The sequence below is a fragment of the Pelmatolapia mariae genome, linkage group LG23, assembly GCF_036321145.2.
Source record: "Pelmatolapia mariae isolate MD_Pm_ZW linkage group LG23, Pm_UMD_F_2, whole genome shotgun sequence".
In the NCBI taxonomy this organism is placed as follows: domain Eukaryota; kingdom Metazoa; phylum Chordata; class Actinopteri; order Cichliformes; family Cichlidae; genus Pelmatolapia; species Pelmatolapia mariae.
In genome coordinates this window covers 28,114,462-28,129,980 of record NC_086246.1, presented here as the reverse complement: position 1 = coordinate 28,129,980, position 15,519 = coordinate 28,114,462, and the positions used below count along the sequence as shown (strand labels likewise).

The following is a 15,519-nucleotide window of genomic DNA, read 5'->3' as shown; positions in this document are numbered from 1 at the left end:
TGGCGCAGCTGAAGTCATTAGGAGTGCTGCTGAAAATGCTGATTATGAATTAGTTACACATATACTAATTGCGTGTGCATTAGTGGCTCAGCACTCACTAGCTAACAGCAACATTTAGCTCAATCGACAAAACAAACGTCTTCCCCTTGCATTGGTAACGAGCTAACAAGCTGTTCTCTGTTTCTCTCTCTCTTTGGTTGCAGGTGTTTCTCGCGGTCGGATCACTTGGCGCTACACATGAAGAGGCACATCTGAGAGATTCGGGAGAGGTCAGCGGGAGAGTGGATGGAAGAGAGAGGAAAAGGATGGAGGCAGAGTGGAAGAAAGAGAGGGAACGTCTGCAGAAAAATAACACCTTGGATTTCAGAGAGAGACAGCAGGACAGATTGAAAAAAAAAACAAGAAAACACAAGATCTGGTCTTTCTCGACTGGAGAAATTGAAACCACACAGGGACTACAGACAGAAATACAGGCAGACAGACAAACTGATCCTAAGTGGCTCTGTCAATCTGTGCACGACCAGTTGGTCCATGATTCCACGGTGACACATCTTCACCTCACAACCATCCCCCCAACTCCCCCTGTGTCGTTGCGTGGACTATACAGACGCTCCATCCCACCCTTCATATGTGTCTCAGAGGGGATGTCACATGACGAGCGTCGGGCCACGTGCCTGTAGTTGGCAGCTTTTTATTTCTCACCCTTTGCAGTCTTTGCCTCGCTGTGGTCCCTCTGTGAAATGCTTCCAGTCCTGTTCATGCAGCAGTGCTCCACATGCCAACTAGGACACCAGTGCCAAACTGGACCAGTTGTACTGTAACTCTGGTGTACTGCGAGGAGTACTACTGTTACAACACATATATTTGAAAAGAAGAGTTCATTCATTGTCAATAGCAGTTCAGCCAAGCAAGCGCGAAGGCTGACTTTCACTCCCTCAATACTCGCCACACCCTTTAGAATTCACCATTTCTTATATATCCAACAAATATTTGACAGTTTTCATCAAACGTCTGTCTTATCTGCCAACTGAATCCATTCATAAATCCCTATGACTTCATGACATATGAGCACTTGCTTGAATGGATCGTTCCATTAGATTTTGAAGACTTGAAAATGGGAGTGTGTCCCACTGATGTGCTGTGAAGACTGACTGAGGTCATGTAGGCGGTTAGCTTGCTCTGTGAACTTCCTTTTACCGGTTACGACTAGGCAAGGCTAACTTGCCTACACTGGGAAAGACTCCTAGAACATCAGCTGGAACTGAGTGGTTCAAGAGATGCGAGATGGCTCTTAGGAGTGTTTTTCCTCTCTGGGATCTTAGCTCTAATGAGTTGTTGTCAAAAAACTGTTGCACAATTGACTCTGTTGACAAACTTTTGTAAAAATGTATCCACTGTCTTGAACCGGGAATTAATTAGGGACTCAACAAACGCTGGCTTTCACGTGCCAAATGAGCGTGGACAGCCAAATGCACAAGTTGAAGCAGCTAGCTAGTTGCGATAGCACACCGAACACAAACAAAAATCACTATGTACGTAAAGGCTATTTTATTTCTAGGAAATAGTTCTCCTGTTTGTTTGAAGAAGAAAAAAAACAGCTAAAAAAGACAGCATTTCACTGGCAGCCAAAAAACAAACAAAAAAAACTCTGCAGTAGATGCCCAAAATGATCTCTTTGCACTTGAGAGTGATTGGCAACTAACTAGCCACTAGGTTCTGTCCTTTTCATACCATCCTTGCATACTACTTTTTCCAATTTAGCAGCTCTTAGACAGCCTTTTCAGAAACAAATAATTTTTAAAAAAGCACCATTTAACAGCTCTTTAAACATGGCCCTATGCAGAACAAAGGACATTCCCGATCAACATGTAGGACTGAATGCAGATTTCTACTCTGCCAGAAATAGAAGAACTTTGGGGAAGAAACAAATTTAACAAACTGGGTGGCTCTTCTCAGAGCAAATCAGTGTGAATGTATTATTGCAAGTCTAAACATGTTGCTGGGCCCAGAGGTGTGGTTGGTAAGATCATACAAGGCACCATTTGTATTTATACTTTTTTACTGTTAAAATGAACAATGGGATTTGGAAAACTAGCTAGTCACACCTGGTAACTTTTACTGGACCACTGAGAGGTCATGAGTATGGATTTCCAGTGGGTCTGGAGTGTGTTAGGGGAGGATCGGATCTGCTCAGTCAGCAATGATAACTGCCCCATCAGCTCACAAAACTGCAGCGGAGTGAAACCCACACGCACAAAGAGACACATACATTCACTCTGAGAAAACTGGAATTATCATCTGTCCTGTGTGACCTGACTTTACTTAGATACAACCAAGACTGATAAAAAGGTCATAAACATCTTCGTGTCGCAGATGAAGGTAAACACAGAAGAGAGCTTGAACAAAAGTAGACTGTGAAGATGCTGACGAAACTTTACTGAGGACAGTTGCGTCAAAGCATAAATTCTTTATTTTAAGACTTTAATTTGTGTGCTTCGCTTTGAAGCAAAAGTTAACCTGCATCTGTTTGCATTTTGGAACAAAAGACACAACATTTACTTTAGTCTGCGCATGAGTGCAGTCTAGCTCAATATTTTCTAGACATGATATAGTAGTGGCTCTGAAGGTAGATAACAGCATCAATAACTCCTTCATGTAGTGAACTTATTCTAAATGTGGAAGCAAGTCTGACGTTTATTTGTTCTTGAGCAAATACCTGTCAGATAACTTGTTTTTTCTCTCTCCTGTCTTTGCAAGGTCCATTTGCAAAGACAAAAGAGACTGACCACTTAGTGTTAAGGAGGCCAAAATTTTTCACAAGCCTTCCAGATTGAAACTACTGTTAGTATTTAGCTGTGTCTCAACTCGCATACTTCCATACTTGCTGTTTGCAGGTGTGTTCCTTGAGGAAAATCCATTAGCTAAGTGAGGCATGGTAAAATGCTGCTATCCACTTGTTAAGTCCGACATTATTAGCCATTTCCAGGTCTAAATGCTCCTTCCGTTCCCAAAACACCAAGGCACCTTTAAAACAGTTGAAATTCTTTCAGATCTAATAAAAACGATTACTATGACTGTTCTTTCAAGTGTAACAATAAAGATTCATGTCCAGCCATCCATGAAAAGAGGAGTTAGTAACTTTAGCAGGGTTAGATGTTAGCAGGAAGTTAGCTGACTACATATAACATGCTCTAACTGAAGTATTCTAAAAGTAAATAAATAAATAAAAAGACAATAATGCTATAGCTTTGGACAACAACAAAGATGGAACACTAAATAGTAGCAATGTTTGGAGAGTTAGAGACATTTGACTAATGGGATAAATGGATATTTGCACATAAGTGCTACCTGGTGGCTAGCTGCAGAGCTATAGCTAATATAAACACAATAGCACAGGGAAGATGACGGATTTAAACTGTTCTCCGTGTCGAGGAGGAAGGCGAGAAGCTGTCCACAGCTCGAGGTTAGTTATTTTTTTGCTGTGCGGTTTAGCTAAAAAAAAAAAAAAAAAAAAAAAATCATGGTCCTAAGCTTAATATAGTCACTGAAATCTGAGCTAGAATAAGAGTGATTCTTTAGGTTATAGTGCACATAATGAGCTCTTAAAAACTGAGCTTAAAGACGTGATGCACATGAATATTTCTAATTAAAAAAAAATTAAAAACAGCTTTTTTTCTATTAACTGAAACACAGCACAAAGCGTTACAGCCTCAGACAATGCAGCAAATGCTTGGACCTGGAAACAGGGTTGATACGTCGTCACTTAACTAGCAGATTGTCAATTTATCTTCCTGCATGGAAAATTACTAACATAAGTATCGGAATTGAGACACAGATTAGAAAATCATGAACACTGGAAGCATTTTATATTTGGAAATAATGATTTGGAAGTCTTTCACTTCGTACCAGGCTAGCAGACCCAAGTTGCTTCTGCTTAGCTTCTCTCCTCATGTGAAGATGAAATGAAGAATTCAAGTTTAACCTGTGGGTTAAAATTGTATCATCGATGGCAGCTCTACTTGTGCGTATTTGAGTATTTCAACCGGGTGCGCTCCTGTTGAAGTGAACTGTTGCAAATGAGTGGGAAAAGGGGGATTTATTAATTTATTCTTAGATTTTTATTTTGTTTGGTTTGGGGTTTTTTGTGTGTTCACGCTCCTTACCATTCAAGGATAGCGGAATATTTTGGACTGAAATTTTAAGAGTTTAAAGATATGGATCCCAATGACAGGACAGTTTAAAATTTTGCCTGACTCTTGTTGTGAGCTGACAGAAACAATTTTTCTCTTCATGTATCTGCCGGGAGCTTGAGAACTGGGATTTCAAAAGTGAATGTGTTTTCTTGGAAAGGTCGTTTCATGTCGTCTCTGAGGATGCGGTTCAGTTCTGTGTCATCTTAATGAATGATTGTTAATTCTGCCGTGCCTGTGTTTTTCTTCGTCCGTTTGTATTTGCACTCTGAATTTTTTGGAAAGCTCACTTGCATATCTGCTGTTTTCTGTCTGCTTGTGCACCACTCTTCACACGATGACCCCTCGGCGATGAAACACTGGTCACGAAAGTCTGTATAGTAGCCGGGTTTTTTTTAGCACAAAAGGTACATGCATACACGCTTCACGGATTCACATACATTGCAGATGTGCAGACAAACCTACACAAGCCGCATGCCTGCAGACACGCTCGGGCGCATCCACAAATGCGCAAATATGTACAAGCACATCTCGAATCCACGCACTCACAAAAACACACACAGACACAAACACCTATCCTGCGCTCTCCTTGTGGGTTTTTCCTACACCTTGTGAGAGTCGGAGATCCAGACTGCAGCTCTTGCTCTCAGCAGAGGGGGGTGCACACGCATTACTATGTGTGACACCACTTCTGTTTCCACCAGGTCTGAATTTTAAATCAAACACACCCCCGTTTTTCTACCAGCATTCTCTCATCACTTCCCCCTCTTCCTCCTCCCCCTCCTCCTCTTTCCCTCCCTACCCCCTTCCTTCCATTTTCTCAGATATGATCCCTTTCAACTCCTCTCCTCTGTCCAACCCCCCCCCCCCCCCCCCCCCGCCCCCACCTGCCTCCCAACCACCACCCTTCCACCTCCACCTCCCTTCTATTTTTTCTCCTCTGTTCTCTTTCTCCTTTTCTTTCTCTGTAAAAAGTGTTTCAAATTTATCATTTGTATATTATGATGTATGGGTACGATAATGTTCTTTATTATGGAAAAATGAGAAAGATTTATTTTTGTTACCGGTTTGTTTCATAATTCCTTTTTTAAATTGGTATTGTAATATCTCTATGCAAGGAACTGTTCGGTGAATCGTTTTTATTTAAGAATGTAATTATGTGTAATAAATGGTAGAAGCAGTTTGGCATGGAGTATTCATGGTTCTTGGCTGGTCTGTTAATGGCAGTTTCATCCTGTAACAATATGCACCTAATCATCCATCTTCACATAGAATATTTTATGATTTCTTATCAACTCTCAATCACAGAGCCATTCAGATTGTTAACAATACGCTCCTAGAGGACGTTCTGCAAACCCTTTCGCTTTTTCTTCTGCTCGACCAGAGCACTCGCAGGGACCGAGAGATTTGGGTTTGCTGCAGTTAAATGTACAAACCAGCTCAGTAAAAGTGGGCAGGTAATTTCATTTACATCCTCCTATTTCTGCTATTTGCAGCAAACCACCCTTGGAAGAGTAAAAAGGGCTCTGATTTATCGTTTCTTTTGATCAAACACGGGAAATGGGCCAGAATACCTTTACTTTGCCTCAATGTGCACTCTCGTTGTCTCCCTCCGAGGAAGCTACAGCATGTTAATTATATCTGGTACCAACCAAGGTGATGACTTATCCGCTATTCCTGCCTTTTGACCATGACTAGCTGATAAAAGGCTAATCGAATAACTAATGGCTAATTAGGGAGTAATTACTCCCTGGTAAATGGCCCTATGCAGCGTATTAATTCTCCTTGGGTCTGGCAGTGAGAAACTCCCATAAGGTTTTTTGTTTCATTTAATGCTCCCTAATTGAAATGGGCACCCTCATCAAGAAGCTTACATGTATCTGTCGAACTTAATGTTCTTTTATCTTTAATTACAGACAGGCTGCATATTATCTACCTAAATATACCTACTATGTCAATCGCAGAGACACATTATGAAATTAGAAACGATAGAGTCATTTTTCAATAAAGGTCGCACGTCCCCTGAATGGCTTTCAATCGTCATTTTCATTCCCCGTGATGGAAATGAGGTTGTATGTGAGTTCACAGCAGAGCTAAATGGTCAAAATGTGTTCTGGCAGGAAAAAGACCAGAGAACCACATTCACACTAGCACATATATTCATAAAAGTACCATCATACAGGGTAATGTTATTGTTGTAGGGCAATGGGCAAAATTCTTTCGGTGCATTTAACTCTCAATTACAGTAAATGTCCGTAGCAGCTTGGCAGGGCTAAGATGTTGAGATTTTCGCAGCATTTAGCTGAGCCTAACAAGAATGTAATGGGTGTTAAACAAATTAAAAATTTACTTAATAACTTATTGTGGGGAACATGAATGACTGGATTTCTTGGCAATCAAAGCCATTTCACTCAAAGCCATAAGTCCCACTTCCTCCCCCCGTTTTTACACTGATGTTGTGCTATTGCCTTAAATTGCATGTTGCCTGATTTAGACCTAGAACTGGTTGCAACACATTTCTACCACCGGTGTCAATGCCAGAAAGCTGGTAATGGCAATGTAACACAAAAATGTGGGGCATAACATTGGAACCACCAAACTCAGTGGCTATGGGAGGTAGTACCTAGCTGCTATGTGCAACCACAAGAAACTCTCAAGGGATCGCAGACAAAGTGAACAGATCCTGGTGGTAGTAATTTTCTTCAAATTAACTACTATTTTTTTTATAGTAACAGTACATAATTTTCAGTCCCAAACAAATGACAGCTTGTTCTTCAAAAGCACCAAGAACTTAAGCTTTTGCCCCACGAGTAGCGTAAGACCTTGACAACTCCCTGCTAGTGCACTCAAATATGGGTGATCTCCTGCAAATCCCTCCAGGAGGGTCAGTGTTCCATGTGTTCCTTGGACTTAATTTTTTTTTTTCCCTGTGGATTCCAGGTCATGCCCTGCCTAGTGATGTCTAGTGATGTTAGGCTTTCTGAGGTGTGCCCAATCCAGCTCCACTTTCTTCTAAAGATCTGTGTGGCTGTTGGTTCCTGATTTGTTCTTATCCACGGTCTTTTATTGACAGTCTTCTCTGGCCACTGGATCTGCAAGATTTTGTACAGACATCTGTTGGTGAATGTCTGTAGCTTGTGGAGCATTAAAGACTATGTAATACTGAGTGAAATCTTGGTTGTCTCTTAAAAAGCAGCGAGACATTTTACTTGGGTTTGGGTCTTATAGACTTGGGATGCCAGCCTAGTCTATCTCCTGACATGTGAGATTATCTTTCTGCCAGTCTGATTCCTGAAACAAGTCAAGAAAAATACCTGAACATCAAATGGAATCAAGCCCAATGGCATTTTGAATAAATACTGCAAAAATATATTCATAAATCCATACACACGCACACAAGAAAAACCTCTTTCAACTCAGTCCCATAGATTTCAGTTCGTTCACAAATGCAAAAATGAAATCCACTTCATGTTTTACTAATCCCAAGTAGTTCACTGAACAAAAAAACCCTCAACTTCTGGGTTTTCCTGTCAATCTCGTATCAGTCCAAAACAAAAAGTGTGCCTGAAATTTCCACAAAATATTGAAGCCAACAAAAACAAGACACAAAATAAAGGCAAGCAGTCAACCAGCTCAAGAAGGATCAATCAGCTGGTTGGACTTATGGCAAATAGGTTATTTTGATTGTTCACACTCTTGGTTGTTCAAGTGTGAGTAATATTGGCGGAAAAAGTAAGAGAACCAACAAACCCAGTAGGATTCAGTCTCTGTGGATCACGAATGCATCCATCCAATAGTTATTGAGATGTCTCTTTCTGAACCAAAGCAGTGGCTTGACCAGGAGAAATATCATATCATCCCTCAAGCCATGCTAGAGGCTAAGAAAAGGATTCACACTGGAGCCTAATCTGATGGACCCGATGAAATACCATTAAAAAATGGCTCACAATAGCCCCAAACCATGTCAGATCACACAGTTAGAATTGAAAATCCAAAATTAAACAACAACCCATTCCATGTATTTTCTGCTTTCCTGATAGCACTTGACACTCAGTGAATACAACGGAATTAATGCAGACACAGTGTGGAAAGAAGTGGATTTGTTATCCAGCTAATTACACCAGGGATGCCAAGCAGAATAATCTGAATAATAGGAAAACTGAGTTGATAAACAGAGCTGCTGAATCCTTGATTATGTGTATTCACTCACCCTGTCCCCTCACCCTGTTGCATCAAAGATGACATCTATCTAAATCAGGAAAGACTACAGGATCACAACACCCATGATAAAAGCTCATCTTATCCTAAATATGGATTTCAATCTATAGTAAATATATGAATAAACAGTAAATGCATCAGAATTTAATAAAAGGTGTCGACCTTTTTATGTGCATACACCTTTTCGTACATGCATCATTGACAACCGCATGCTTTGTATGAACAAAAGAGCGTTCTGTTTTTGGTTTTCCCAGGTATCAGGCAGGTAAATTATAAATTATTTGACAGACGAGGCCATTAAGGTTGTAAGAAAAGGCCTAGTTCTGAATTGGAAATTAAACTTAAAATGAAAAATGTATCATTTAACGATAAAAAATTCAAACCACATAAAAAAAATCCACTTTTTAAACATACTGTGTCATTGTTCAGCACCCCACAGGCGTACGACTGTGCCCTTGAATCGTCTATATCTCTGCTCTGCTATTCACCCACAAAACACCTGAGCACATTTCAGAAACGCTGTCTTTGTTTTATATACAATGACTGAGCCATGGTTCCCACCACTGAAAGAGGGTATAAATGGTGTGAAGCACTGAATTGAAGCATCTGTTATGAAAGAAAAACCTGAATTCTTTAGACAAGGCAGTGATTCACCTAACCAGTAGAATATAAAGCCCCCTTTTTTTACATGAGGTTGTGCAATAGGAAATTTCACAGAGGGAGCTGCCAATGCCTGTGGGTGTCTTGTAGGCGTATGGCAGCCATATAGTGATGTTGTTGTCACATCTGGCAACGTAGACATGCCAGCATACTGAGAATCTGCAACAAGTTTAAAGCCTCCCTCATCCTGTCGTAATCCATGCTCCAATCATCAGTGCTATCTGCCACTGTCTCCAGTGATAACAAGAACTCCTTAGTAAGATTACAAACTACTCAGCAGCTCATATCCATGAAGTCAGGCTTCAGTCTTTAGTGTCAAAATCAAGAGCATCAAAAATCCAAACGACACTTTTGTCCTAACAGTGTTTGTGAGTCGTGGATTCTTTGGTTCCATGCCATGGACAGGCAAGCTCTTAGGTGTTTCCAATTATTGGGAATATGTCGAGGTGGCCCTCTGTAATTAAAGCCTAATCATGCTGGTGGATTCAGAGAAGCATCCTCATCAAGCTTTCATTACTCTCCCTCCTTATGATGCCTAGCAGCAACCCAGCCCCCTTTAGGAATGCTCAGATGGCCTAGTGCCAAATCAAATCAAGGTATTTTTTGGCTTTAATTTAAGAAGGCATTTTTGATTTTCTAACTACAATATATTGGGGGAGAATGGAGGGGGGAGGGGGTAATCTCCAGTCTCCAGTCCTATTGTTAGGCTCTAAAAGCAATTTTCTAAAGTTCTTTGAATGCAATATTGGTTGATTCTTCTGTCATATTCTTTCAATCTGACAAAATTCTTTAAACTAATTGCTTCATCCTTTGAACAAGTTGCACAGGCAAATATGTTCTCCCAATCATACACAAATACGAACCAATAAACCAACAATGTGAACCAATAAACTACTTTTGATTCAGTAAAAATGTTATTTATCCAATGTCAGCAAGCACTTGGGGACAGTGACGAAGAAGAACTCCCTTTCAGAAGGAAGAGGCCTCAGTTAGAACTTGGCTCAGAGAGGTTTGTAGGGCAGAGAAAAAGTAAAAAGTATAGAGCTGTCATTTTCCTAAAACAATGAACATTATTATTACGAGTACAATAAGTTCATTTACTAGCTGTATACTGGAGCCTAATCAATGACATAAGGCCTCAGTCATGTAGACCTAAGGACCTGTTGGCAACTATCTGGCAACCACTGGTCATGAGGGGAGAAAAAAATATATATTCCCAGATTGGTTGAGAGTCTACTGACAGTGGCTGTCAAACCAGTTGTCAAAGCTCCATTCGTGGAGGTCTAGAAACCAGTCAGCAACCTGCCGGTAAGCATTAGTCACAAGGAAAGAGCATGTATTTAGTGACTAGTTGGTTGGTTGTTGTTGGCAGTCTCTAGCATCAAATTGGTTGCAAAGAGATACATGATGCTGCACTGAAAACCTCCTTCACATTGCTTTGGTTGCTAGCAGGTTTCTGCAGAAGTTGCCAGTTTGTCTGCAAACACTCATAAACTGTCAAACTAGCCATCAAACAGCAGAGAAACTGAAGAATCTGCTATTGTGACCAATTTCACAGAGCAACAGCCACCAACCACTTACCAGCCAGTTAGGAAAGACACATTTTTCCAATCAACCAATCTCTAGGCCTATGTGACTGAGGCCTAACATTCACATTCACATCTACACTCCCAGAGCGAGTTGGTGCTCGGTTGCTAGTCTGCATTTGATTGATCACTGGGGGGACTGTCCTGCTCTTCGCCCTTTCACTTATTTGGCTTTTCATTTAGATATAGAGCTGATGTCTAGGCTCTTTAAATCGGCTGTGTATGGGGTGACTAGATGACTCTAGAAAAACATTTAAACTAACCGTGGCTGATTAAAAGCTGATTCTCTCGAATGATTCAGAAGCTCAGCGGCGTATTCCTTCCTATTGGGTTTCTCTGCCCACTATTTTAGGTTAAAACGATTGCTTCTGAGATGAGCTCAATTCATGAGTTGCCACCAAAATAAACACTGTCAATCTTTGCAAGATATATGCAACAATAGCTCTTTTTTTCTCTCCCCCAGAGTGGTATTGCATTCCAGCCCAGGCTGTATAATATGCATGAGTCTGTACTTGTTTTTCCCCTCCAGCTTCGGAACGCTCTTCCACTTCAGAGAGAGGTTTGAATGAGACTACCGGTGAGATCTTGTGTTCGGAGAGAGAGACCGAGCAGCTGGATAGGCTGGTGGCCTTGTGCTCTGAGACAGCTCAAATACAGTCATATGAGAGCACCTGGCCCTTCTATAAGCTGCTTGTTTGACAGACAGCACAGACACCTGGAAGCCCAATGAGAGAGTGCAGTGTAAAAGCCACTGCTGCTCTACAGAGCCATGCATTATGCAGGAAGCTCTCTCTCTCTCTGTTTCTTTCCCTCTGCCCTCTGCTCTGCGGTAAAAATAGATCAGCAGACCTGAGCGTTCAGCTCTTTTTTATGCTTCTCACTTTTACTTGGATCTCACCAGGTGCGGCGGCTCTTGGCTCCCTGCTCGCATTTCTTCGCCTGAATGTTTGTGTATCTGTGTGCGGGTTTAAACACGCACGTGTTTGCACACTCTTTTGAGAGTGTGTGCATGCATGTCTGCATGTCAACCAGGGCTGTTTTATCAGTTTTCCACTGAACTCGGCTTTCAATAAAAGTGGGATATTAGTCTCACACTGGTATTTCCAACCATTGTGGTGGGGAGGATATTATTTGGCAGTCACAGGTGGCGTGGCATTTGTAAAACCGCCGATAAAGCCTACACTGCAAGACCAAAAGTATGTGGACATGGCCAGGCTTATGAGTTTGGGGCTAGTGGGGTCCTTTGCCAACATGAAAACAAAGTTAGCTTCATAAAGATGTGTCTTTTCCAGTTTGATTAGCCTGCACACAGAGCACAAACTATAACCGAAATCTAGCATCTGTGGAAAGAACTGGAACATCAAATATGAGCCTGGACCTGATCGGCCTCATCCAACATCTGCGGTAGGAAATCCCTGCAGCCACATTCCAAAACACTGCAGCGAGCTTAGCCATTAAAAAGGTTATAAACTGTAATAATTTTGATGTAAATCAAATTAGCTTTTTACGTTTATCCCCATTTTGCATCTGTTGGAGTACAGATGGAGCCTTTAATACGAGACATCTTCAGAAACTGGCTGTACATATCTCAGTCTTGGGGTGTCGTGTTGGAAAGATAACAGTTATTTCCGCAACTTTGAGTTTCTGATATTTTTAGATTCAACGAGAACATTACAAATAATAGATTAAGAATAATAGTGCATTAAACATTTAATACATGCATGTAAGTATACATAAACATCCAGCCTGCATAGGCATGTATAAAAGTCCCCTGCTGCTGAGCGCGAAGGCTCCCTGAAGATCATTGATCCGTGTCAGTGACCACAGTGATCTCCACCTTCTCCCTGATTGCCATTCTACTGCTAATTAAACAGTCCATCTTAACGAGTTCACGTTGATAACGAGGTTGGAGGGAAAGGTCACCCTGTCATGCTCACTTCAGCTGGACACCGTCAATAAAAAAACCCTACACAGAGGTAGTCATCCAAAAGTTAAAGAAAGAGGCAAGAATGAAGCAGAATGTGGTGGTGCAGACTTACGTCGGCCATCAGAATTTGATTGGCTTGAAATATCACTTATTGGTGTGAGGGAGAATGCTGTTCAGCAAATACATATTTTATCTCTTTTAGCCATACGGTTACTAGTTTTCTGTGCTTCCTTTCATTATTTTAATTCTGTGCCTTTGAATGTTAATCCTTTGAAAGAGTATTTAGACCATCATAGAACACTAAAACTCTGCAGTGAAGCTCAGACTAATGAAATTCATTTTGCGCATTAGCAGCACTTTGTGATGTAATATAATGGCGGCTATGTATGTTTCTTTTCCCATTATCTATTGATTTACATAACGCATAACCATTTTGTTTTTAATCCACTTGAATCAAAAAGATTCTTAACACTGCACTTGATTTAATTAATAAGTTTGTCTTTGTTTTCTTTTATTATTTTATTTGATGGTCACACATCTGTATGTTCTCGGAAACTTAAATCAGCCTGCAGGGTTGCTCTTATATATTTAAGGTTTTTATATATGTAAGGATTCATTTTATCTTGGAATAAATTAAGATAATCTGACAGTAAATGGCGGAATCACAGACACTAACGTCCTGTAGACATTTTCTTTGGTTATCTCACAAGCTAATCTTCACTGTGGTCCCTCTTTCAACCTCTTTCAACAAGACGAAAGTGCTTTTGCTGTATTTTTCAAGCGAGCCTATGAACGTCCATTGAGAAGCCTGGAGCCAAGCACACACTCACACGACCTATATCTACTATCTGGCCTGCGCATCATTTATCTTACAGCAGCAGAATCAGGATAGATTGGTTCAATTAGACTGGCCTTTAATGTAATCTGTTTAATCCATTTCTATCATCAAAGCCAATACCTACCGCTCTCCTCTGAGAGTGGGATTAGCTGTACGAGTGCATCTCAGAGCCAGCGTCTCAGCTATAAAAATGCAGCCTCTGAGTCAACCAGATCTCCTCAATACTTGCGATATTTGTTTTCTTTACAAGTGGCTGTTAAGAAAACAGAGTGTCTCAGTGAAGTTTTAATGGGTGAAGATTTAAGATCCTCATATCCTACCAGAGATTGCAAGCGCTGTTTGGCACAATGCCTGGTGGCCCAGTAAAAAGACAAGGAAAGACTTGGCTTCCGTTTTATTCTCTTCAGTTGATTTCATGCCTTTAATTGGGAAAAACCAGTAGCCTACAGAGCTGCCCCAAACATTCATTAAATCTTAGAAAGTTTGTGTGTAAATTCAACCTCTGTACTTCCAAATTAGTCTTATGCCAAGCACATTTTAAAATTAGATAGATACAAACTGTAGGCATTATGTAAACTTACATATTATTCCACTGTAAAAACATGCTCTTTCCATGTGAGCTAATATTTTCAGAATGATTTAGAATTATAAGCTAACCTAACTCACTGTGACAACCAAATGAGTCATTTTGGACACAAAGCTTCAGTTTAAGGTGTGAATTTGTAAAATTTAACCTAAATTGATATCAATAAGGTTTATTTCACAGGATATTTTAGTTTTGAACAATATTCACGCTAATCGAGCTAAATGTGAAACAGGCTAATAATCTATACAATTCCAGCTAAACTGTTAATTTTCATTCAAGTTTTTACATTATAAGAGTTAACAAGATGTAAATTTAAATTTCAGTTTAAATCTCTGGTGTTTTTACTGGTTTAACAATTCACAAATGATTCAGATTATTTCATTGCAGATCATAATAATAAAATAGTGGTCTTTAGTCTAATAGTATAGTTACAGTGGTTTTCATGTCAAAATGTGTGTAGGGGGTTGCAAACATTGCTTTCTATAGGGTCAAAATGATTCTATTGGGAGTTCTAGTGTTAGCTAATATTAAGCTGTGTTGTGATGCAATTTTGTTTATTCCACATTTAACAACATACACTATATGATGAACAAAACCATTTTAGCAAAAGTCATGAAATATCAGATTGAGGGTTTTTAAGGGTTTTTAGACGATTAATAATTACTCTCATGCCAATTTTAGTGTTAAACAATAGCTAGCTACATGGGTTTTATGATTATTTAGGTTAAAACTGCCATAAAATAATATATAAGCTTAAATAGTATTTCTTTTTTTAATGCAGACATAGGTTTCAGAATGATTAGAAAATACACAATTAAGCTAACCTAACTGATTATGCTAACACAACCGGTTCAGTATTTTGGTTCAAAAAGAGGTCACAAACACATAAACACAAATACAATCAACTTTCTTCTTTTGTGAAATGCAACTTGGGTTATGAGTTAACAGATGCCAATTTTATGGGCCATAAAACATCTTAAATTTAAACAACTTAAGCTAAATGGGAAGCAAGCTAACAGGCTAAAATTAGGTATATGCGCAATAAAGTTCTGCAATAAATATGCAATACATTTGGTAGATATTAGTCAGTATTTAGTAGCAACTCAATTTGAAATAAGGGCTATTTTTTCTGGTGAACCCTTTCTTAGTTTAGTTGAATGGAAATCCCCTCTTATTAACACTTATGCTAATAATCAGGCTAAATTTAATCTCCAAATGGCTTCAGCACTACACTCTCAGAGACTGTCACTGTTTTCATTTGGGGGTTTCCATGATGCTTCCTTTATAATAGTGTGCTGAAGGAATCATGGGTCTGTGAAAATACTTCAAAAGCCATGACAAAAATTTCCTGCCCTCAAAAATATCACGGCTTTCAGCATGGCTACAAGACTGTTTTCTAAATTCATGGATTCCATCCAACAGCTGCAATCTGCTTCTACCTGCTGAGATTTCCACAGGGAAGTGGGATTTTATACTCAATCCCCATCTATCCATTCCCCTACCCTGCGTGTTTC

The 15,519-nt window shown here is 40.0% G+C and overlaps 1 protein-coding gene across 1 annotated transcript in view; it reads left to right on the top strand.

Moving 5' to 3' along the window:
• Nucleotides 1–3,550, top strand: part of klf7a (Kruppel like factor 7a) — a 53,065-nt gene extending 49,515 nt beyond the window's left edge. Inside the window, exon 4 of the mRNA XM_063467459.1 lies at nt 204–3,550. Within this exon, the coding sequence (XP_063323529.1) occupies nt 204–255 (52 nt within the window). The 3' untranslated portion in view covers nt 256–3,550. The remainder of the gene's footprint in view (nt 1–203) is intronic.
• The last annotated feature ends 11,969 nt before the right edge of the window (nt 3,551–15,519 follow it).